This window comes from Pangasianodon hypophthalmus, chromosome 25 (genome assembly GCF_027358585.1).
Source record: "Pangasianodon hypophthalmus isolate fPanHyp1 chromosome 25, fPanHyp1.pri, whole genome shotgun sequence".
NCBI lineage: Eukaryota > Metazoa > Chordata > Actinopteri > Siluriformes > Pangasiidae > Pangasianodon > Pangasianodon hypophthalmus.
This window is the reverse complement of record NC_069734.1, coordinates 9,226,576-9,249,669: the sequence shown is the minus strand read 5'-3', so window position 1 is coordinate 9,249,669 and position 23,094 is coordinate 9,226,576. Positions and strand designations below refer to the sequence as shown.

Genomic DNA, 23,094 nt, shown 5'->3' with positions numbered 1-23,094 from the left:
ATCACCTTTCTTAATGTAATGTTTCACTCTGGTATTTTCCTAATATTTTGTTCTTTTTCGCTGTTTGTCTCCTATTGTCCATCCACATCTCTGTCCTCTACATTTTTTTTCTAAAGTACTATTTGGACAGGACAAGATTTAAGTCATTATGATAGATTTGGATGGGATACACAATCTGTGTCTAAATCACAGAGATAAATCATATTGTGCCATTACAATGTATGCACATTTAATATAAATGCAAACTCACTGTTTTGACCTTTATTATAATTGCTTGTTTTAAGACTTGTGTTTCTGTGTTTCCTGGTTTTGACCCTCGTTTATTATTCTGATTGTGATTATGGATTATCCTAGTTTGTAGCAGCCTTCCTGTGTATTGAAACCCGCAATGGACATCCACAATGTTGCTTGGTTTGCCCTCACTAAAACACACTCCTCATTCGCCTGCACATTATAGTAGGCTATAGCTGTGAAACCTTGTAGGCTATATCTATGGAACATTGCTAGGAACTCAATGACTGACCTAAAACCCTCAGAGGTGATTCTTCTGACAAATCCTTTTGAGTGTGGTCTATCTTTTATTGTCCTGAGTTTTAAATTCGGCCAATAGCCTGATGGGTTTTGGTTTGGTTTTAGAGTCTTTACACTGAAAAAAAAAAAAGTGCGAAACCTGTTTCCCAAAGGATATAACAGATTCTTTACCAAAAATATTAATTCATGGTAATTCAGCTGGGATATATATCAATTGGGGTTATTTCTACAGGTTCTTTTATAGTAGGTAAAATTCAGACAGAACTAAAAACCCAGACATACTCTGGTAATAATTATATTACCCCACCTCCACATGTAAAACTATTCCAGTCCATATAGGGCTTAAGTCACTTCTACTGCTTGCTTTCTCTGTCCACCACGCTTTATCATTCTCTTAATTAGTCACTGTTTTTCTTTGCTGACATCTTTTTTCATTCCCTTCATTTTTATTGTGTCACTATTTGGAGGGTGTCTCTTGACCCTCCATGTGCCATTTTTTTTGGCTGTCTTTTTTCCCTTAGTTTTGTCACTCTTTTGGTGTTATCTGATCTCTGAACTCTATATTATATATCAGATTCATTCCAATTACTTGATCTTTTTTATTTGCCCCCCTCAACCTCTTTTGGCTGCCCTTTTCCTTCTCTTATTGTTCCCCACCTTCTAGTTATCTTATTTACATTCATATAATGTTGCTTCATTTTTGTGTTTCTCTCCTGTCCTTATGTGTCAGAACTTATATATTTATTCCAAAATGAGTCCTATTGACCATTTTATTCTTATTTCACCCATTTTTATTTTTCCCCTTTGTCTGTCATTCTCTCATCATATATCAATCCTTTCTTTTTGATGGAAATCATTGGTATTTTTTGCCCTCTTTGTTCTCTTGCCCCTCTCTTTCCCCCTGTCTACCCCCATAAAGTGTTAAAGGCACAGGGGTATGATGTCGGGCCGACGCAGGAGGGGGTACAGTTGTGTTGGGCTGGTGAGGCGAGGTGGAGGAGGACACAGTTTGGGGGGTTTGTGGTGGTATTAGTGAATTCTGACCTCCAGCTGTGTTCTCGAGTGAGGCTAATTTCACTCGTCAGCACACTCACTGCGTCACTAACAAAGAACGACCTGATCAAACACACCTCCTCATCTCCTTCCCTCACAGGTACACACAGCAAGAGATTAGGCTGGCTAGTGTATTCCATACTGCAGTAAGTTGTGATTTTACATGGAATTGTGGACAGTAATTAATTCAAGATGCTAATCAGTCGTGTGGTCCTCTGATTGTGATCTGGATTTAATACTGTTTTTGTAATGGCTGGGACATGTTGAGGTGCCGCTGTCCTTTATAACACGTCACAGGGAGCACTGTGCCCTCTCTGTTTCCGTGGTAACAAGGCAGATCCTTATCATGGGACTCTTCTTCCTGCAGGCCAAATCACCCCCAACACACACACACCGCACACAGGATGTGTAAATCACACAACGCATGACTACACTTGCCTCTCTGATCTACAGCTAATGGAGCTTTGTGTTTGAAATGCTACGCATTCGCATGAACACAAATGTCACAGCTGTAACCCTCTGACCCCTGTTTCACTCTAAATGTGTTACGAGATTATGATAGATCAACGATAGAGTCCCCATTCAAGCATTACAATGTTATCAGGATTCTTGTAAACACAGATCTGCTTAGCCTAATGTGGACCTTTGTTCTGTTGCAGTGTTCATATCCGGTCTGGGAGGACTTCAGTGCCAAGGCTACCAAGCTGCATGCCCAGCTCCGGTGAGTGCCATCTATACCTGTCATTACAGAACAAGCCTTATTATTGCAGGCTGAGGAAAGATAATGTCATTATTTCATATACTTTCTTTGTCTCGTTTCTTAGAACCACCGTGCTTGCAGCAGTGGCTTTTCTGGATGCCTTTCAAAAGGTGGCAGATATGGCAACCAACACACGAGGTAGGACTGTGTGTATGTGTGTGCGATGCGGTGTGTGTATGTGACTTGCTGGGAAGCAGGGGATTTGAGTTTTCCAGAATTAGGCATTTTAGAAAGATCAGTCTACAGTCTCTGTGGCATATCCAGGTTCCAATGGAGGGCCAAGGCACACCAAGCTATTTGCGACAAATGTTTTCTTTTTCTTTCTGTCAGCAACTCGTCTTTACAATTATAAAACCATTAGAATTGAGCCTTATAGCCTTATGGAGTCTCATCACAGGCATAAAACTGTTAAAAAATACACATAGGACCATACTTTCTTAAAGACACATAGGCAGTATCATTCATGAAATGTTTTAAGTGTGTAATCATGCCATGTCTCTTCCAAATACCAAACACGTAAACATTAAAGCTTGCCATTAGCCAGCTCTTTCATTCAAACCACACAAAACTTGTTCTTCTGTCGCTTGTCCCTTTATGCAATTTGTACTTTGACAGTATTTGCTAAGCCTGTTTATTTGTAGTTCCTGAGAATATGAGTCACTGAGAAAGTGATCCACCTGGTTCATGTTTATTATATCCACTACTGTATTTCATGTGTGGCTTCTCAATCACTGCTGATGGTGGTTTTATGGGTGTGACAGTTAAGTGGACTTCAATAAATTATTCATAATGCACACAAAATCTAGGGGGAATTTCACAAAGTATAATCATTTGACTCAACTAGTCACTGGTATGCTGAATAAATCTACAGTCTGGGCTGGAAAGAAGTCAGTTCCAGCCTCTACTACATAACATTCTGTGAATTTCCTTTTTACTTACAACTATTGATGGTGCTGTTGTCTGTGGTTCCACAAAACTAAAAAAAAAAAACACTTTAAGTTATTTCTTAACAGCAAAGATTATTTGGATGCCTAAAACTCAGTCTTTTTAAAATGTATGTTTTATGTGTCAAAACACTTACAACACTCCAATGGTGACATCACTATGAGATGGATATGAGTCAAGGCTTATTTCCAGGCTTTCACTTGCCTCCTTGTGGCTCCTATCTGGCTCCACCCCTGCAGAAACTCTGAATTTGATGCTCTTTATGTGTGTGAGGATGTGTTTATGTGGGTGTGGACATGAATAGAATATTATGTGGTTGGTGATCCATAGGATCACTCATGCATTTACAGTTCACTTTTAGAAAACAGGCATTACCATTAGTAACTTTGGCTTTCCCTTGAGAAGGTTTTGTTGGCCGCGATAACTGTATTCATTGATTCATTGATGTGCAGCCTACGTTTCAACCATTGAGCTGTAGTTGAAATTGGTAGAATTTTGAGACTCTGTGACAAAAAAGGCTGAAAAATTGTTGTGTTTGAAATAACTACATGATGGATATGAACAAGAACAAAGCCTTTACTCGAAGCTGGAGAGAGAGAGAAAGAGAGAGATTGTGGGTTATTTTTGGCCGCGCCAGTCATTGTTATGAAACGGAGCCGTGATCCTTTAGGGAAACTAGCTGATGAGAAAGCTGGTGGTTAAGAAAACACTAAAAAACACTTATGACCTTAATAGTCTGCCTTCTTTCCTTTGGTCTCTCATTTGTTTTTTTCTGTCATCTCATTTTAAGCTGCCTGAGGTTATGACTATATATCCTGTCTACTGAATGTGTGTGTATATGAGGCTGAGGAAGTGCGTTAGAGAAATGCAGACAGGCCCGGTGTTTTAATGAGGTGACAGGCTTTAGAGCTTATCCTGTGTGAGGGGCTTGTCTGACCTCCCCTGCAGACCAAGACTGCAAGTGGAGGATGCTGAGAAGTAAGAAGAAATATGGAAGGAAATGCTCATTAAACAGTCAGGGGTGGAGGAATGCAGAGCATCATAGCGCTCATGGCCTGTGGAGAATGATTGTACTGAGTTGGAAGGTTTCTGCTGAAAAAGTAAATATAAACTTTGTGTGTTTTGTTAACACTAACTTTGAGATCTAGCTCAAGTTAGGGTCAGGGTTATAGTAATTCACACCAGTGGTTGGGCCAATGAATCATAGCCAGGGAGTCTGTAACTTTTATTTATTTATTTTTAATTTTGTTACGGTGCTGGAACTCACAAACCATCATTATCAAAATTTATTTTATTTTAATAGATATTAGACTTATCACTTGACAGGTCACTTGAAGTAGTTTAATTCAGACTTCACTAACTCAGAAACAAGTAGGCTATAAATAATATCAACATGGGCTTCACGTGCACTGGCAGTAGAAAAGCCAGGAATTAAAAGGTCTATGGCACCAATAAATGACCAGAATATTAGGTTAGGTTAGGTTCAACTTTATTGTCATTGTCAGAATATGAGTACAGAGACAGCGAAATGCAGTTAGCATCCAACAAGTAGTGCAAATAGCAAATAAATTAAATGAGGTAATAAGGTTATGATGCAATAAGTTAAGATAACAGTGTACAGGTAAAGATAAACAGTACGATGCATACCAATAACTCAAATGACAATTAAGTTAAATGAAATAAATAAGAATTATGATGCAGTAAGCTGAGATTATACAGGTAGAGGTAATCAGCTTGCAATAAGATGCAGTAGATACATACAGTGGATAAAATGCAGATGTGCAAATAGCACATTTAATTAATAGCACATTATTGTACCCATTTAAATAATGGACCTAAATATGAAGAGTAGGATTATGTTCATAAAATAAATCTGTGCTGAGGGAGTCTATGGAATTTATTTTACAGTTAAAGGAGGCCCTGGCTGCAAATATTTTGAGAACCCCTGCTTTGCACAAAGCTATTGGTCACTGATTAGTGAATTGAAGAATGGATCAGAGCAGATATTTAATGTCAGAAATGCAAGTCTACAGAAATGTGGTTTAGGTCCATTGGCATTTGGAAGGTCTTAGCGGTACTCTAATGCAGGGTCACTAGCTGGGTTACTGATTGAATACTGATAGAACCAGTTTTGACTGGGAAGGAGTGTGCATTGAAACTGACATCTGATGGAATACAACAAATTCCTTATTTCTTGTTTCAGTTTCCTAAGTGAATTAGGCTTTTCACCTGGCAAATTTTCACATTCCATCTGTCCACATTTGACTTGTTATAGCCTAAACTAGTTTGCTAAATGTTTTGTGTGCTCATTCCCTTAATAACAATGTTTGGCTTATTCATTTTTTTTAAGAAAAGCTGACTAATTTTATTAGGAAATTTTGCAGGCAGGTGCAAACAGAAATTAGTGCAGGAGCAGGTGGGATTGAGAATAGAATAGACCTCATCATGGGTTTAGCATGATGTCAAGATTCACTGTTGTCCTTCACTTTTCCAGAAAGCTATTTAGGAACTAAGTGAGCAAGAAGCCACATGATGTAACCTGGATTTGACATTTCAGTGAACTCAGCTTTGCTCTCACTTATCCCCAGATGATCTCTGTTGGTCTGGTCATTTTATTGGACCAGCTATTAAGGCTCATGTAATACTTTGATTTGATCATGTGACCTGATAAATAATTGCACTGGACGCTGGGAACAACATCAGACACAGAGAGAGAGAGAGAGAGAGAGAGAGAGAGGGAGAAAGCTATTTAGGCTTGGGATCAAACAGTCTGGAAGAACGAGACGGAGAGAAACTGACAGAGAGAAACAGAAACAAAGCAGAGACAGAGAAGACGAATGAAGGTGAGGTCAGAGTGTTATATAACATAGACAGCTTCAGTTCAACTGTGTGAAAGAAAGGGAATTTACGATAATCCCAGCAGCTGGATGCAAAGTTTTGAAGAAAGGTCTTTGGCAGCAGAATATGAGAGACAAGATCTAAGTTTAGCAAAAGTAGATTTCGGTCAAATAGCTGACCTTTACACAAGTCTTCACAAATGACTCTACAATTACATTTAATGGAAGAAAGGAAACTCACTGTTATTGTGGAGGTTGATGGGACTAGGTTTAGTGACTTTTTTTTTTTACTCAGTCGTAGAACGATTTATGCAAACATTTAATCCTTGTGTTAAATTTAACTTCTTTAATCCCATTTCCCTCCAGCCATTTAAGTGTGTTAAAATAAATGTGTTAAACCTGCAGTACTAGTCCTTGAGAAAACTTTTAACCCAGTGCTCTGCTTTAAACAGTTCGGAGCATTAGGCTGTCAGTTTTATCACTTCCAGTTCCACAGTGCCAGAAAACATAGGCCCTGTTCAATCTTAACATATGTCTCAGGTGATTGATAACAAGCAGAATTCGTTTCTTCAGTAGCAGCGTTGCCAGATCTGCCAAAAGGAATCTAATGTCAGTTCAGATCCAGAATATGAGCTAATACCAAATGTGAACTCAAACGATGTGGTTATATTTAGCTGTCGAATGTTATTTCCTAATTAAACAGTCAGACACTCGGTCAGGCACTCACAGCAGAGATCGGTCAGTAACACTTTCCTCATTCTGTCATCTTGTCGTGTGGCACTGTGCAGCTTTTTGCTCAGCTTATCACATTTCAGGTATTTTCAACAATCCCCCAAGCAAAAAGAGGGGAAAGTAAAAACTGAGATAAACCAAAAAAAAGTTGTATACATAAATTTAATCGCGTTGGCATGTGAATGCGGATTTAAAAAATCAGTCCTTCACAAACACATCTCTGAGGAACTTGACCACAATGAACAGGGCAATAAACTGAAATGTCAAATTGTCCAATATCAAATAATATACGCTAATAACAACGGGCCTGTATTGTAGTTAGCTTGGTGTTTCTAGAACATTCCCAACAGGCAGAAGCTTTAATGACTGGAGATTTACATGCATGCTTTCTGGCCATTTTGTAAATTTACTAACTGTAATAGAGCAATACTATCAAATGGTGTAATACCGTTTACTTTAAGAAAGCCATCTGATGGCGGAATGTATCCTGTCCAATTCAAAATATTTCTTTATATTATTTTCTGTATTATTAAAAAAAACATTATTTGCTTAAATTGTTATTTCTCAAATGCTAAAATTCTCATATTATTACAGATACTATGATAAATAAAGAATAGTTTGAGAATGAGTAGACCAATTCACTGTCATAAACGACCACTATACACATTTTAATATAGAGAATGTATATAACATAGAGACGGATGTTGATGCCAAGTCTGAATGTGGTCTATAGGCAAAAAAGCAGTTAACCATAGTGCAGCAGAAATAAACACACACACACACACACACACACTCCAGGCCTTCATCCTCACAGTGGGGGTCTGTGGTGGTGAGGAAGGAAACAAACGCTTCCTGCCTTTAACTGCCTTTAATCTGCTTCTCATTTGCTTTCATTTTACTGCTCTTCCTTTCCCTGTATCCCTCCTTCCTCATCATGCTTCTCTTCTTCAGATTAGGAGTATAGCTTTCCTTAGCCTCATAGCTGTTGTTGATAATAATCATGACTTGTGTTTGCTGTCTGGAAAATTAGGAGTTTGACTAGTGTTGTGTTTTTGAGACGTGTATAATAAGTACCAGGAAGTGTGGAACAACACAAGCTCTGTGTTATGGTCACGTTCTGAATAGATGGACTTGTTTATGTGAAGTCTGTTTATGTGTGTATAAAGACAGTAAAGATAAAGATCCCTAATTCATGATCCAAAATATCAAGATCTTTAGTCATCTGTGGTAAGAATGGATATTAACAGAGACAAGTCTGTTCAAAACACCCCACATGGCATTGGCCCATCTCTTCACCCGGTGCTTTACAGCCAGTCTGCATGAACTGAATCACAGTCGACCATAATGAACGTCATAAATCTAATTCATTCACTGGGGGGCAAAATGGCTTCCCTTCACAGACAGACAGAGCTGTTAAAACAACCTGTGTGCCAGCTCATCAACTGGCAGTCTGGGTCAGGTTGTATTTTAGATTGTGTGTTTGTGTGGCCAGGGGGGGGTGACTGCTCCTCCAGATGTGAGCATCAGACTCGAGTAGGCATATTGGTGTTACTCTTCACACAAGCTTGATAGCAAATACAAGCCAAGAAGAACGTCAAGTGTTCTGGACCTGCACAATCCCTGAGAGAAACTGTAACAGGCTTGTCAAATTCTTTAAATAATTGCATTTGGATTTTAATTTCTTTAAAGCTTAATAATAATTGTTACACTGCAACAGACAGACCAAACAATAGCAGCAGCGCTACACACAGTGTTTGTAATCGCGTAAATTCAGACATTGTGGACCAAGCACAAGCACAACAAAATTCGGTATAGCATCTAAGCAGATATGCAACAGTAGTAAAGCACACAGTAAACAGAAAGGCAAAAATGTATATGTACCTTTATATAAGATCTGTCTATATACAGCTCCAGTGGTGAATATGTACAGTGTGGATATGAACAGTATGAAAGGTGCAATAGAAAAATGGTGAGTCAAGTATGTAGAGTGAGATAGATCAGTATATACAGAAAGAGTGATGAATACTTACATTATACATATGACCAGTATTTAAAAAAAAAAGTGAAATGTGAAAAATGTACCAAGGAATATGTGCAACCGAATTTTCAAAAAAGACTGTATTAAAAAAAATTACAGTATGATTAATAAATATATACTATAACTATATGTACTTTAAGCAGAGAAAAATCACAAAAAGAAAAATCACAAGTTTAGGATAACCTTTAATGTGTAAGATTTAATATTTTAATAATGTACCAAATTTTATTGATATTTAGACAAATTTTGCATTTGACAATTCACCCAGGGATTCACACAAAATGTATCTAAAATTTAAGCCCCTTCAAAACAGAGAAAGACCAGATCCCAAATGGACTCTGATTTCCTAGCTAACAATATACCTACTTAGAGTATAACATAATGACTTTGTAGCATAGGGAGAGCTGGCTGGTTGGTGCGAATGGGCAGATGACTAAATTGTAGAGAAAAAATGAGAAAAAAAGAAAATTGATATGTAACTTAGAGTGGCCAAATGAGTACTTTTCAATCACACGACAGCAGAGCTGCTTATGTGGGAAACACATTAGTGAGTTTAGTAGAGTATTTGCCTGGTTCTGGCCCATTTAGTTTTATCTGAACAATAGAATGTCAGCAACTAAATAAACAGTTTTGATTGTCTTTATTAGAAGACAGCATTTGTTTTTGAATTTTGTTTAAACTGCTGTAACATGAATGAAAAGTAGCCTAATTACAGTGAAAAGTTTTGTGTAGTTTCGTACCAAATAGGAAATTTTGTTACATTTTAAACTAATACTTTTGGAAAAAAATTGTATAATTAATCAAATTTATGAGGGAAAATTTGAGACCCAAGTCACCCAATCGATATAAGTCATGCTGCTTGTCATGGCTCATGAGTCATTTTAGCTGGTCTGTGGTGTATTTTGGTAACGAAAAAAAAAACCTATTATTATCGCATTTGCTTTTCTCATCATCACCCGTCTCTCTACATCAGAAAGTTGCCTGGGTCTCAACCATGAGGCAAACATCTCTCTTTTGGGTTGGTTATACCCTACAAAGCCTTTTTTTAACAGTCTCATTTTTTAACAGTCTCAATTGTTTTGTTTGTATTCTTAGATTTCACTTTCTCCATTTTCTTCCCCAAAGAGCATTTTATTTTAGGTAACACAGTATGGTCACTATATATATATATATATATATATAGATAGATAGATAGATAGATATAGATATATATAGTATATGTAAAATATATGTCATACAAATTAAGTCTATTACACAAACTTTCCACAGAAAAAAACAGTCCTCCATCAGCTGGTTTCACCTCCTAGAGCCTCAGAAGCACATTGCTTGCACAGCTGATGACAGACTTTTGGCCAAAATGTCCTGTTTTTCTAGAATCTACAATCACTATTATCACTGCAGTTACTTCCTGGATTCTTTTAAATGCAGTACAGGAATTGTGGTCACCCTAAAGTAAAATCTGTGAAAATAAAATATATAAATGATATGCAGTTACTCTGACACCGTTCTTTACATCAGCCAACAAGGGCCATGTGGTCAAACTGTTAAGGACTTCTTTTTCATTCATGCTTGGGGTCTAAAAGTAGAACATGGTGTCAAAAAAAATCTAATGTAGATGTTCTGCCTTTGAATACATAAGCATTTTAAAAAATTCATTCTTGGAGCCCAAAAAATAATAACATATCACTGCAATACCCAGAACTATTCAGACATTTTCCTGTCTGCTGACTATGCAAACACACCCTACTGCATGTTCTAAGAATAAACTGGTATAAACTGGTATAAAAGAGTGTTTCAGCTCCAAAACAAGTGGAGATACTCCATCCCATAGTACACAGTGATAAAGCTAGGAAGTTTGTTCAACCCTATCATGTGAATTATACTTTCCCAATGTCTCTCTCAGCAAAAGCGTCCTTGAATGAGTCCTTTCTAGTACAGACATGAGCTATTATTGCCCTCTTCAAGCTCCTTCTGATTGAAAAGACTAGCTTGTTGTTCTCTAAAGAGAAATCAATTGAGTCAAGCAATTGGCTGGTTCTGACATAGGTTTTGAAAAGCAGCTCTTGTTCGTCATGCATGAGGCACTGCAGTGTTGTCTCATTGACTTTGGAGAGAGAGGAACTGACAGGAAGAACAGAATGAAGAGAGAGAACAGAACGTTCTGTCAAGGTTGGTCAGAGACCCTAGAGGTTAACCTTCTACATCTGCACATTTCTAGAAGGAAAAGAAAAAGTCTTACTAAGCATCTTCTTGATTATGTTCCTTCATTACAGACAGCAGGAGGGGAGGTAAAGCAGCGTTTTACTTCTATTGCATGGTGTAGATTTTTGGCACCTCCCGTTGGCACAGGGCACCTGACTCAGCTCTTTCCGTACCGCCCCAACTCAGGTCATTCGAGAACACCTGTTTCTAAATGACAGAGGGTTTTTATGTAGAGATCAGAGCTCTATACACACCCTCCACACACGCACACTGCCACTAATATTACTAACACTTCCCAATAAAAACAGGATCAAGCAAAGAGCTGGAGTGTTGCTTGACAGGAATGATGCCTCCAGTTACATTTATTAATTTGGCAGACATTCTTATTTAGAACAAACAGCTGAAGCAATGGTACAAAGTACTTAAAGTATTTCACTTACACTTATTTGTTTGGTAGATGCATTTAATCCAAATTGACTAATGATTGAGACAGAATATAGTCCAAACATACAGCTGAGGAGGGTGAAGGGCTTTACTCAAAGGTCCAGCTCTCTGGCAAGCCTAGAATTTGAATAAGCAATCTTCCAGATATTAGCTCAGAACTACTGAGCCATCATTTTCCTTGAGGTGAACCATACAGTTTCTGGAATTTCTAAATTTTCATCAGTATGCAGGAACCAATACATACACTCTTAAAAAAGTTCAAACTATCAACCTAAAGGGTTTTGGTTTTGCCCCTCTTGAGGAATCCCCAAAAGTTCCATGTGAAACCCTGCAACAGAGGGTTTCTGTTTTATAAAAAAGTTCCAAGTAGACCTCTCTTTAGGATCCCAAAAAACCCTTGAGGAATGAGTACAGCAATAGAAGGATCTGTAAGCATTCATATCGTTAAACAGCAGAGCCTAATGGTCTGGTAAGTAAAGGAAAAATCATTCATTCATCTCTAATAAGTACCCTGGGCAGGGTGGATCTGGAGCCTACACCTCTGGTGCAAGGCATGAATACATCATAGACATGTTGCCCTAGACCCTGAAGCTCTGAGGCACCAATGCTTCCTGCTGTGCCACCATGTTGCCAGGTAACTAAACAAACATGTACAAATTATAATTTAGTCTACACATCACTAATTGGGGTGGCATGGTGGCACAGCAGGAAGCGTTGGTGCCTCAGAGCTTCACGGTCCTTGGTTCTATCCTGAGGTTGGGGTTAGCATGTTCTCTCCATGCCTGCGTGAGTTTCTTTCTAGGTGGACTGGCTGTGCTATATTACCCCTAGGTGTGAATGAGTGTGTGTGTGTGTGTGTGTGTGTGTGTGTACATGGTACCCTGCAATGGACTGGTCTCCTATCCTAGGTGTATTCCCACTTTGCACAGTGTTCCTGGGTCAGGAATTCCTGATCAGGATAAAGTGGTTAGAAAAGATGAATGAAAGAATCTCTAATTGAAACTTTCCTAAAATGACCAAACATTGTCCAGGTTATTACATGAGAACACATAAGTGAATATTTATGCTTTGAAAAAACTCAACAGTTACCAACATACCATCACCAAATGCTCGTTAATTGATGTTCCTCAAAATCCACTAGCAACTGTAATGAAGACTACTCATCTTCTCAATTTCATGCTTCAGAAGAACACAGAAATGTATATTCCTGTCACTGTCCCTGTCTTAGCAGCCATGAGGTTATAACCTCATGCCGCTCTGTGACCATTAATTAGAAAAATGGTGATTTCCATTATGGCTGGTGGCCATGATATCTTTTAGGTTCATGAATCCTTTATCACTCTGACCCATAATGCTTTCTGCTCACAAAGGTTAATCCCAGTACTTATTATTTATTTACATGTATTTCAGCTTCTTAACACATACTTGTTTTTTGTGCCTGTGTTACATTGTGTATTTTTATGCCATCTCCCAGGATTTCCAAATCTACATGAAGAATATGCAAAAGATGGCAAGACACTACAACAGTGGTTTTCATGTTTATTTTTTCTGTTAAAATATTAACTGACATTTGGTTTTCAGCATTATAGTGCTAATTAAGATAGCTGCCTTTGTAGTCCCTCCAGCTACAAGTCCCAAGTGACCCTTGTATGGATACAAGGAAGATGGCAGAAGTTCAATAAAAGACTCTTTTGGACCCAGTAGATAAACTGTGATGTGTGTAGAATGCTTTAATCAGCTGTAAAATAGCTGATGAGAGGAATAGACTGTGTGTATATATATATATATATATATATATATATATATATATGTTTGAGTATTTCCTTGTCAGCTTCCATGTAGCACTTGATGGAGGTTGATGATGCTGCAGCCTTGGCCTGTAGGGGTAGTATGAAGCATGTGGGGGCAAATGAAAGCCCCCCCGACAGCAGATGGCGAATTTCATCAAACACCCCCACTCTGTTTGTACCATCTCTCCTGGTTTCTATGTCATTCCATCCATGTGATTGGTTTTGACAGCTCAATATGGCCCCAGCGCATGTCATGATAGACTAATCCATACGGCGGGTGGGGGAGGAGGGGTTTGTGGGACTTGGCTGAGCTTGTAGGCAGACATTCCTTTGGGCCAGAATCATCTGGTTATATCAGCTGCATGAAGACTTTTAATGGCAGTCAAAACCTTTTTAAAAATCGTACATTAAAAGACCCTTAATCATTGGTAAAATTGTAACACAATTTTGGCACAACTGTACCTTCATATTAATAGAAAGTACATTTCCTCAGAATCTTTCCTCTAGGTGATTTCTTCATCGAAATTGCTCTTCCCCACACAGATAACACCTTTCTCTAAGAGTGTGAGACACTCCACAGCAGAACATCGGCCAGGCCGGCTCGCTACCAATCAGCTTAACGCTTTGGGAGGTGGATCTCTGCACTGTTGCTTAGCAACAGAGATGGAGGTGCCCCAGTCGCTTGTAGTGTTGCTAAGCGACTGGGAAAAATGTTGCAGTGGGTTACAGTGAATGATGAGGAATAGAAGTGGAGGACCTTGATGTCCCAACCTGTTCTGGCATTAATTGAAGACAAGCTAATTAGCCTGTAATTATATATGAACAATATGAATGAACAGTAGAAGTAGCATGTAGTCCTGTATGTTGTCTTTTTTATTTAAGTACTCAGCAATGTTCTTATCTGATAATTAGATTAATTGAACCTTTCTTAGTGGTAATTAGTGAGGATGCATTACTAACATACCAGTTGAATGCAGGATATGTGCAGGAGTCACCTTGGGTACAGGTATCTGTAATAAAAGCAAATATATTGGCAACCTTACACTTCCTGGTATTCCTAACTATCTCACTATAATCTTCAACAATCCAACACAGAGAAGTATAGTTTTCATTATTTAATTTCCTCCAGCAAACCGGTAGGGCAAATCTTAAAAGGTTTGCTATTCAGTCTATATGCTCTATTTGTGATTCAGCCACAGAAAAAGAGTAACTCTAAATGTTGAACACTGTAGACTTACTGTACATTAAATGTAACACAGTAAAACTGTTTCTCATATCCCTATGTATGGATGACTCTCTGACTCTTTTAGGCTGAACCTGTATTATGTGAAAACACAGGGCTGTAAGTTGCAAGATACTGAGAGAGAGAGAGAAATATGTTTTGTGCAGATTGCTGGCCATATTTAAACTTTAATCGGAGTCATGTCATTTTTGCAAGACACATAAGTAGACTTAGTGTGTCGTAAAATGATATTTTCCATTTTTAAGTCCTATAGCATGTACAAATACAGACAGACATATGCACACACACACACATACACACACACACTGCTCTCATTAGTAAGAGAGGAGTTTTGGCCTTGGTTTTGAAGGCCAGTTTGTGCTGCTTCCCACGTACTTGCTGCTGGCCACAGACACAAAGAAACTTTGTGACACGAGGAAGTGTCCTCACAGAGCAGAGAGAGAGAGAGAGAGAGAGAGCATCAGAAAGAAAGAGAGAGAAACCATTAGAAAGTGGGAGAGTGGGAGAACAGATGAACATTGTGACTGAAGCTTAATTAAAGACAATAATGTTGTTTTTGTTGCACATTTTTAAAAACAAAGAGCCATGTCAGGGAGGAAGAGGGATCCTTGATGTTTCATAGAAAGAGAGAGGCAGACACCATGTGGGACTTTCGAAGAAAAAAGGATGATTTTCCATTAAATTCAATTTTGGGCATGTTGTGTTTACCAGTATTTAAATATCAGTGTGGGTAGGTGTGTGTATTTGAGTTGCAAGTCTCAGTAGCTGTTAGGCATCATCTCACACCATCAGACCACTGCCTAAGTCCTGATCTGTTTAGAATCAGTTGTCCATGATTTATAAGCTTCTTTGGAATGTGAATATTTAAAGGTATAAACTTATTAAGGAAACCAAAATATAGACAAATTATATAGAACCTACAGAAATTGCTATAAATTATGCCACAATACACTTATATACAATATACTATAACAGTGACCAAATCCACTTTACCTCATAGTAGCAATGTACTATTAAAATCTATTTTTCTACCAACCATTACTTTTACCTACTTTTACCTTTGTAGACTTTAGATAAAAATATAATCATTTAAAGGGTCGGAATGGTGGTGTAGTGGCTTGCATTGCTGCTTCACACCTCCAGGATCCCCGATTCAATCCTGAGCTTGTTTTGCTGTCTGTGTGGAGTTTCACATGTTCTCCATGTGTCTACGTGGGTTTCCTCCAGGTTTTGTGATTTCCTCTCACCTCCTAAAAATGTGCTTGTAGGTGGATTGGCTATGAGAAATTGCCCCTAGGTGTGAATGTATGTGCATAATGGCCTGCCATGGACTGACATCTCATCCAGTGTGTAATCCTGCCTTACACTCAGTTTTCCTGGGATAAGCTACGGACCCACTGATCGGGATAAAGCGGTTAGTGAACATGAATGAATGATGCAGTAATCATTGATCGTTCTTGACATTTTCTTAGTAAACGTCTGGTCTGGTCATGTAGATAAGACCACTGGACTCTTACCATGGGAAAACTCTGTAACCACTCAGCCTTGTCAAGTTGCTGCTCTCATGGCCTCTGTGACAGTTTCACAAGCCTGGGTGTGGGTTGTATATGTGTGTGTGTGTGTGTGTGTGTGTGTGTGTGTGTGCGTGTGTGTATGTGTGTGTCCAAGTATGAACAGACAGGCCAGTTCAGGCCAGGCTAGAGGTAATCCTCACTATTAAGTGTTGGCAATCAGGCGTGATCTCCATACTGCTGCTGCTACTGCTGTGTCAGCGACTGCTATCATCACACATTTCATGAACATGGCTGCATTTCTTTCTTTTACTTTCTCTCTCTCTCCTATCCATTCTTCCTCTCTGACTGTTTTCATTTGTACTTTCTGGTGTCCTGTCTCTGAATGTCCAATTCTGAATCTTGCATCTTGCTTTGTATCTGAGCTTCATTGTAAGAGTCAAGTACCTTTAATCTTTTTTCCTTTGTACCTTTTTTAGTAACTTTTCCACACCAGCAAGGTGCCACGTCTGATTCCGGAGCCAGTACCTGGAACTCCAGGAATTCTGTAACAGTTTTGCATGTTTCCACTCTTTTCAGCCAAATTGATTTTGTTTTAGCACCAAAATGCTGCTGGTCTGCAACCAAAGAACTTGTGATAAAAGGGGTTTTAACTCCAGCTATCTGATGATGTAATGGTGCCACTCTTGCTGATAGAAATATGGCCTGGTTCTTAAAGAGGTTCACTGGTTCCCTGAGCAAAACTGTAAGTTTGTTATTAAAAAACGGCATTGCTTTCTTTTCCCACAGCACACCTCCAGCAGTCCTTTGCCCACATTTTACTCCATTACCTCTCCTTGTGTTAGTACTGTCAGTTGACATTTATGCCAGTTTCTGCAATTATAGATTTAGATCCCTAATGAGCAAGCCAGAGACAACAGTAGCAAAGACAAACTCCCTGAGATGACATGAGGAAGAAACCTTTAGAAGAACCAGATGCAAAAGGGAACCCATCCTTTTCTGGTGACACCGGACAGTGCGATTATAAATCAGTACTCTTCTACAACTGTGTTGAATGTGTGTTGAAATGATCCACAATATGAGAATATTATGAATAAAAGTCCTGGGGTGAGCAATAGGAAATATTTTTGATTACAGCAGCAGTTCTTAGGTATGTCAGAGGGTGAGATGTGGGTATAAACTGTTTTTGGGAAGTGCAGATCTTTCGGATTTCCATGTGAGATCATCCACAACATCAGCAGGTGAGTCACAAACGCAGCAAGCTCCAAGCAGAAGTGGAGCATTATATAATTGCTCGATGAACTAAATAATCTCATGAACTAAATTTCAGGTTTCATATTGTCCTGCTCTTGCTGTTTGCTCTAATCTCACACCCTGCCCTTTTTTTCTGATTAATCCTACATTCCTGCTGTTTTCTCTTTCCTGTCTTTCCCCAAGCTAAGCCACGTTATTTATAGTGCCTTTATCGTCTACTCTGGGAAACGGCTTGCTGTTTTCATTCAGCCCTATGCTTTTTTTTTCTCTCAGATGCTCCACCCCATTTTCTCTTCCTCCTTTTCCTGTTCCCTCTCACCCTCTTCTTGACCTCCTTCACTATTCTCTCCTTCTCTCCCACTCTTGGACACTGTCTTTTAAAGGTCCTGGTCTGGGCGCAACTCTGTGTTGTTGGTCCTTTGGGTGTGTTGGCATGGCGACTCTGTTTTGTGTGTATCCATACAGAGTGGCTTTTCTTTTTTATTTCAACATTTGTGTAATGCAATCTGACAGGTCATTTTAATCTTTGTCTATTTTGTATGTTTTAATTTTTGTATCCAAGAATTGATTCTGCTATCTAATATATATAAAATAGGGCTAAATGTAGACTGGGTATATGTGGCTTTCCAGTGTAGGCAGATTTTGCACTTGAGATCTTGAAGAATATTGGTAAAGAAGGAGAGATATGTGCTACCATTCTACAGGTGTGAGATGTGCATCAGGGACCAGTGTTTGGCTCCTTATAGTTTTTTACAAAATTGCCTCTTTTGCTTTCTCCTGGTACACTGCCATTGTCCTGTTGCTCTTGAAACACTGAACGTGGAAAAGGTCAGTGGGGCCTCAGGGTTTTCAGGCCTGATGAAACGATTATGAAGCTCCGCTGTCCCGGAGGCTTTTCCCACACTCTGCTCACTGAAGGAGGCTGGGTCTGGGCCAGGCTAACTGTTCTTGGTTAGGCCATTCTAAGGGATCCCCCTGAATAGTTTAGGGTAATGTGGGGTGATTTGCTGGGCAGAGAAGGTTGAGAGATGATTAAGATTTTCAGCAAATCTATGAAATGTGTTGGACAATAAGAAGTAATGCCTCTGGAGGATCATCTTAAAGAAGTCATATAGTCCTCCATCTTAAAATTAAATTTCATCCTAATATTCCTACATCTGATATATTTTTCATTATTATTATTTCCTTTTACCTAAATCTAGGACCAACATGTTAATAAAATGTGTGGGGAGGATTTTTCTCCTAATGTAGTCATTTGCCAGCTCCTACCCATTAGCTAGCTCTCCCCTATGATGCAACAGCTACCAACCAGAGAGAATGAAGGCCAGCTGATGCTCCTACAAAACATCTGAAGCCATGACACCACATCTTTCAATCTTTGTTGCATACATAACCTCACAGATGCCCATGATTGGCTAGTGTTTCTTTGATTGACAGGGGAGAGAGTACTCCTATCCCTCCCACCCAGAGATCATTTTGCTCCCTTAGACTCCCAGCCACAGGGCGCTGTGGCATCAAACTCCCGATCTCCTGACTACAGGGCAAAAGCATTTCTGTTGCATCACTTGGGAACCTTGTTAATAAAATGTTCACCAGATGCTAGCATACTATTCATTGACCCAGCATACTGTTGCTGAGGGACCTGTGGAAAGCTGTGCTCAGTGGATTTCCCAAAAGGCCAATAAAGTCACAGGCATTCTGGAAAACCCTGTGAGGTCTCAGAATGTTTAGAATATCCAGACTCTTATTCTGAGCATCTTAATGAACTTGATGATACAGCATTTCTTTGTTATTAGTCACAGTTGAGTGTATGATACTTAAGGATGGAATTGTTTTAATAACCTGCTGTTTGGAAAAATAAAGAGAACTGAGTTGTTTGAGACAACAGAAAGTGATAAAGGTAAAAAATTGTTTGCTCTAAGAGAAAGAAAAGAAAGCTCATGTTTCTTCAGTATTAGAAATTGTCAGTGTTGGATGTTTACAGATATCATGTTATTTCTTTTATGATAAATGGCTTCTGGTATTTCTGTGTCTGTGTGTGGGGGTGTTTTTATATCTTGGTGGGGACCAAACGTCCTCATAAAGATGTTTTGTTTTGAACTTATCAGCATATTTGGCTAGTCCCCGTGAGGAAAAAACATTTTTTAAAAGAAAACTGCAGCTTATTCCTTTTGGTTCCTTGAGGTTTAGGTGTAGGCATAGGATTAATTAGTGGCATTAAAACTGTCACAATAATTATGTCACTGCCATTAGGTGCCATTAGTAAGACAAATCTCTGTGTGTGTGTGTGTGTGTGTGTGTGTTTGTTATACGAAGATGGCCGGTTGCCATCTGTAAGAATGCTGTTGCCTGTTTGAGGGTAATCCTCTTTACCGTATGTTGTGACACACAGACTGAGTTTTGTTACCTGATGTGCCTTCACAGATGACTTTAAGGACACGTGTGTGTGTGTGTGTGTGGGTGTGTGTGTGCGCTGGGTGGGTCCGTGCTGCCATAAGCCCCTGCCAGGCTGCTGCAGATGGCACGTAGCCATGGCAACCATCTGGAGGCTTCATGTGTGTGTCATGTGAAGAACATGCGGGCATGCAGCTGCACGCTTACATGCAACACAGATGCCACATACACACAAAACAATTATGCATGCAGCACAGGAAACCACTGCACCATCAGCATGGAGCAGCACACAAGCACATAACATTCAGAGACATAGGAAGAATCTAGAACAACAACGTCTCATCTAAGTCCTTTATCTAAAGGACATGTAGCATCTGAAACAAGACCACGATTACTACAATCAGCAATGCTATTACAAAACATAAGAGCCATGGGCCCTGCTGGTTATGGTACAGCTAACCTTCATCTTGAATGTCAAACAGTGAATAAATAAAATACAAAACCTTGGCGGAATGCTGTTTTATAATCCAAACGACAACAACAAAAATCATATTTACTACTAAGCTGTGAAGCTAGAAGTGGATTTGCAGTCATGCCATCATGCAGTGGATCTGCAGTCATGATCATTTTTCCTGTTAAGCCATGGATCTCTTTGATAAGATGCATTTCTCTATGCCAATTAATGCCTAAATTATTAAGAAATATTGAGATATCACAGACATATAATGGTTACGTTACAAGACAAATGAAATACCTAAAATTGAAATTCCTTGAAATGAGGACCACTGGTATTTAAAATTCAACCAGCAATTGAGGCTGCTTGTTTTTGGTAAGTTGTCTTCAGTAGGAAGAGGATGCGACCGTGTAGGAGACACGCTTGTTTACATTAAACGATATTTATGAGCTCATCAGTACAACGCGAGAAAGATGGCCACAGAAGCCACATGCACAATAGCTTCCTATTCTCCACGTTGTTTTAACAATGCAAATAATCTTATGAAAGAAGAGATAGGAGAAAACAGCAGGTCATGGCTACGTCCTTTTCTTCTCCCAGCTTGATAAAGATGGCTGGAAATCATCTTCAGAGTTCAGAGACATGTTATGACTCCATCAGCACACTGGTAACAGTAACAATAACAAACACGTATTAATGTTAGCTGGATGTGGCAAAGCTGAAACCTTTGACTGTTTATCTTAAGGTTTTATAATCTAGAGCAAAGTTAATAGAGTACAATTTGTGAACGTTGAGTTACATAAAATTCCTTGCTTACAAAGGTCCAGATAGAGACTTAAATGACTAAATGATAACAATTAACTTTTTAATGCTTAAACATTCATAATGCGTTAATGACTGTAAATAAGACCCATCAGTTAGAAGTGTTTTGTTATGTTTTGTTTTGTTACCATTTCTCATTTTCGAGACCTCTCTTGAACTTGTAATGGAGAATAAACACATATTTCTCTGTACAATCATGTTTAACTACAAGGGACTACATAGATTTATACATAAAGTGCACAAGTGCAAACATGTGCAGACAGCACAAGACAGTAGGATAGTAGGATAGACAATGGGCATAGTAAGTCCCAGTGCAGCGCCGACCAGTACACAGTTCTATTAGAAGGTGAATCCATTGACAATAGTGCAAAGAGTGCAATATAAGTTGCTGCAATAGGTGCAAACATAAGAAGTAGCAGCCTATGTACAGTATAATAAATATTTGTAGCAGCATAATGTAATGTGCAAAAAATTGCAAAGAGGATGAAGGATGCACAGTTGTGTTTATGTGTGTGTATGTGTGCGTTCTTTCAGTCTAGTTTCTGAGTATTGAGGAGTCTGATGGCATGGGGGAAGAAGCTGTTGCACAGTCTGGTCGTGAGGGCCCAAATGCTTCGGTTCTGTTTGCCAGACGGCAGGAGGGTGAAGAGTGTGTGAGAGGGGTGTGTGGGGTCATCCACAATGCTGGTGGCTTTGCGGATGCAGCGTGAGGTGTAAATGTCTGCAATGGAGGGAAGAGAGACCCCGATGATCTTCTCGGCTGTCCTCACTATCCGCTGAAGGGTCTTGCGATGCGAGACGGTGCAATTCCCAAACCAGGCAGTGATGCAGCTGCACAGAATGCTCTCGATAGTCCCTCTGTAGAGAATAATTGGGGGTGGGAGATGTGCTTTTCTCAGTCTTCTCAGAAAGTACAGGCGCTCCTGGGCTTTCTTCGTTATGGAGCTAGCGTTGAGCAACCAGGTGAGGTTCTCCGCTAGGTGAACAACAAGAAATTTGGTGCTCTTGACGATCTCCACGGAGGAGTCGCAGATGTTCAGTGGAGAGTGGTCATTCTGTGCTCTTCTGAAGTCAGCAACCATCTCTTTAGATTTGTCCACATTTAGAGACAGGTTGTTGGCTCTGCATCAGTCTGTTAGCCGCTGCACCTCCTCCCTGTATGCTGACTCATCGTTCTTGCTGATGAGACCCACCACGGTTGTGTCATCGGTGAACTTGATGATGTGGTTTGAGGTGTCCATTGCTACACGGTTGTGAGTCAGCAGAGTGAACAGCAGTGGACTGAGCACACAGCCCTGTGGGGCCCCAGTGTTCAGTGTGGTAGTGTTGGAGATGCTGTTCCCGATCCGGACTGACTGAGGTCTCCCAGTCAGGAAGTCCAGGATCCAGTTGCAGAGGGAGGTGTTCAGGCCCAGCAGGTTCAGCTTACCAATCAAGTGCTGAGGAATGATTGTGTTGAATGCTGAACTGAAGTCTATGAACAGCATTCGAACATATGTGTCTTTAAACATTCAGTATTCATTGTCAACTTTTTTTCACTTTACTAATTAGCCAAGAGAGGTTAAACCTATGAAAGTGAGTCTTTCCTGATGAGCTGCCTTCAGCTAAATAATTTCTATAAATTCATGTGACTGGCTACAGCAGAGGATCTGCAAATGGTTCATGTTTAGAAAGCTTGAGTCTCAGACCATTTTTTTCCCCAAGTGCTCAGTCTGTTCTGCTAAAATATTTGCTGAGTCTGCATCTCAACCACAGTCCACAAGTTGACGACTCCTTATCTAGTGGATGTTTAGCCTTTTGTATGCATGCATTCAGTTTGTTGCTGAAGCAGTCTAAATAAAAATGTGGTTAAAATGATGTGATAATGTCTGAAAGGTTGTAAGTTCCAAGTATATGGTATACTGCTATAAATGTGACACTAGTAGAAATTTGTCATCCATTTGTTATACATGTTGCAAAACTTCAGCACATCCAGCTACAGAGCTGCTCAGAGAAGACACAGAAAGTGTTCCTTCTAAACCACTTTTGGGCTTCATGTTTGCGATACCGCGGCTGAACCACTTCATAACTGTGGCTGATGTAAA

General features: G+C 39.4%; 1 protein-coding gene across 4 annotated transcripts in view; it reads left to right on the top strand.

The window, feature by feature from the left end:
* The window catches only part of mtss1lb (MTSS I-BAR domain containing 2b), a 76,957-nt gene that overhangs the window by 9,235 nt on the left and 44,628 nt on the right, over window positions 1–23,094 (top strand). For all 4 annotated transcript variants that reach the window (XM_026937508.3, XM_026937506.3, XM_053229368.1 and 1 more), the window contains exons 2-3: window positions 2,244–2,305; window positions 2,409–2,482. In XM_026937508.3, the coding sequence (XP_026793309.3) occupies window positions 2,244–2,305; window positions 2,409–2,482 (136 nt within the window). The remainder of the gene's footprint in view (window positions 1–2,243; window positions 2,306–2,408; window positions 2,483–23,094) is intronic.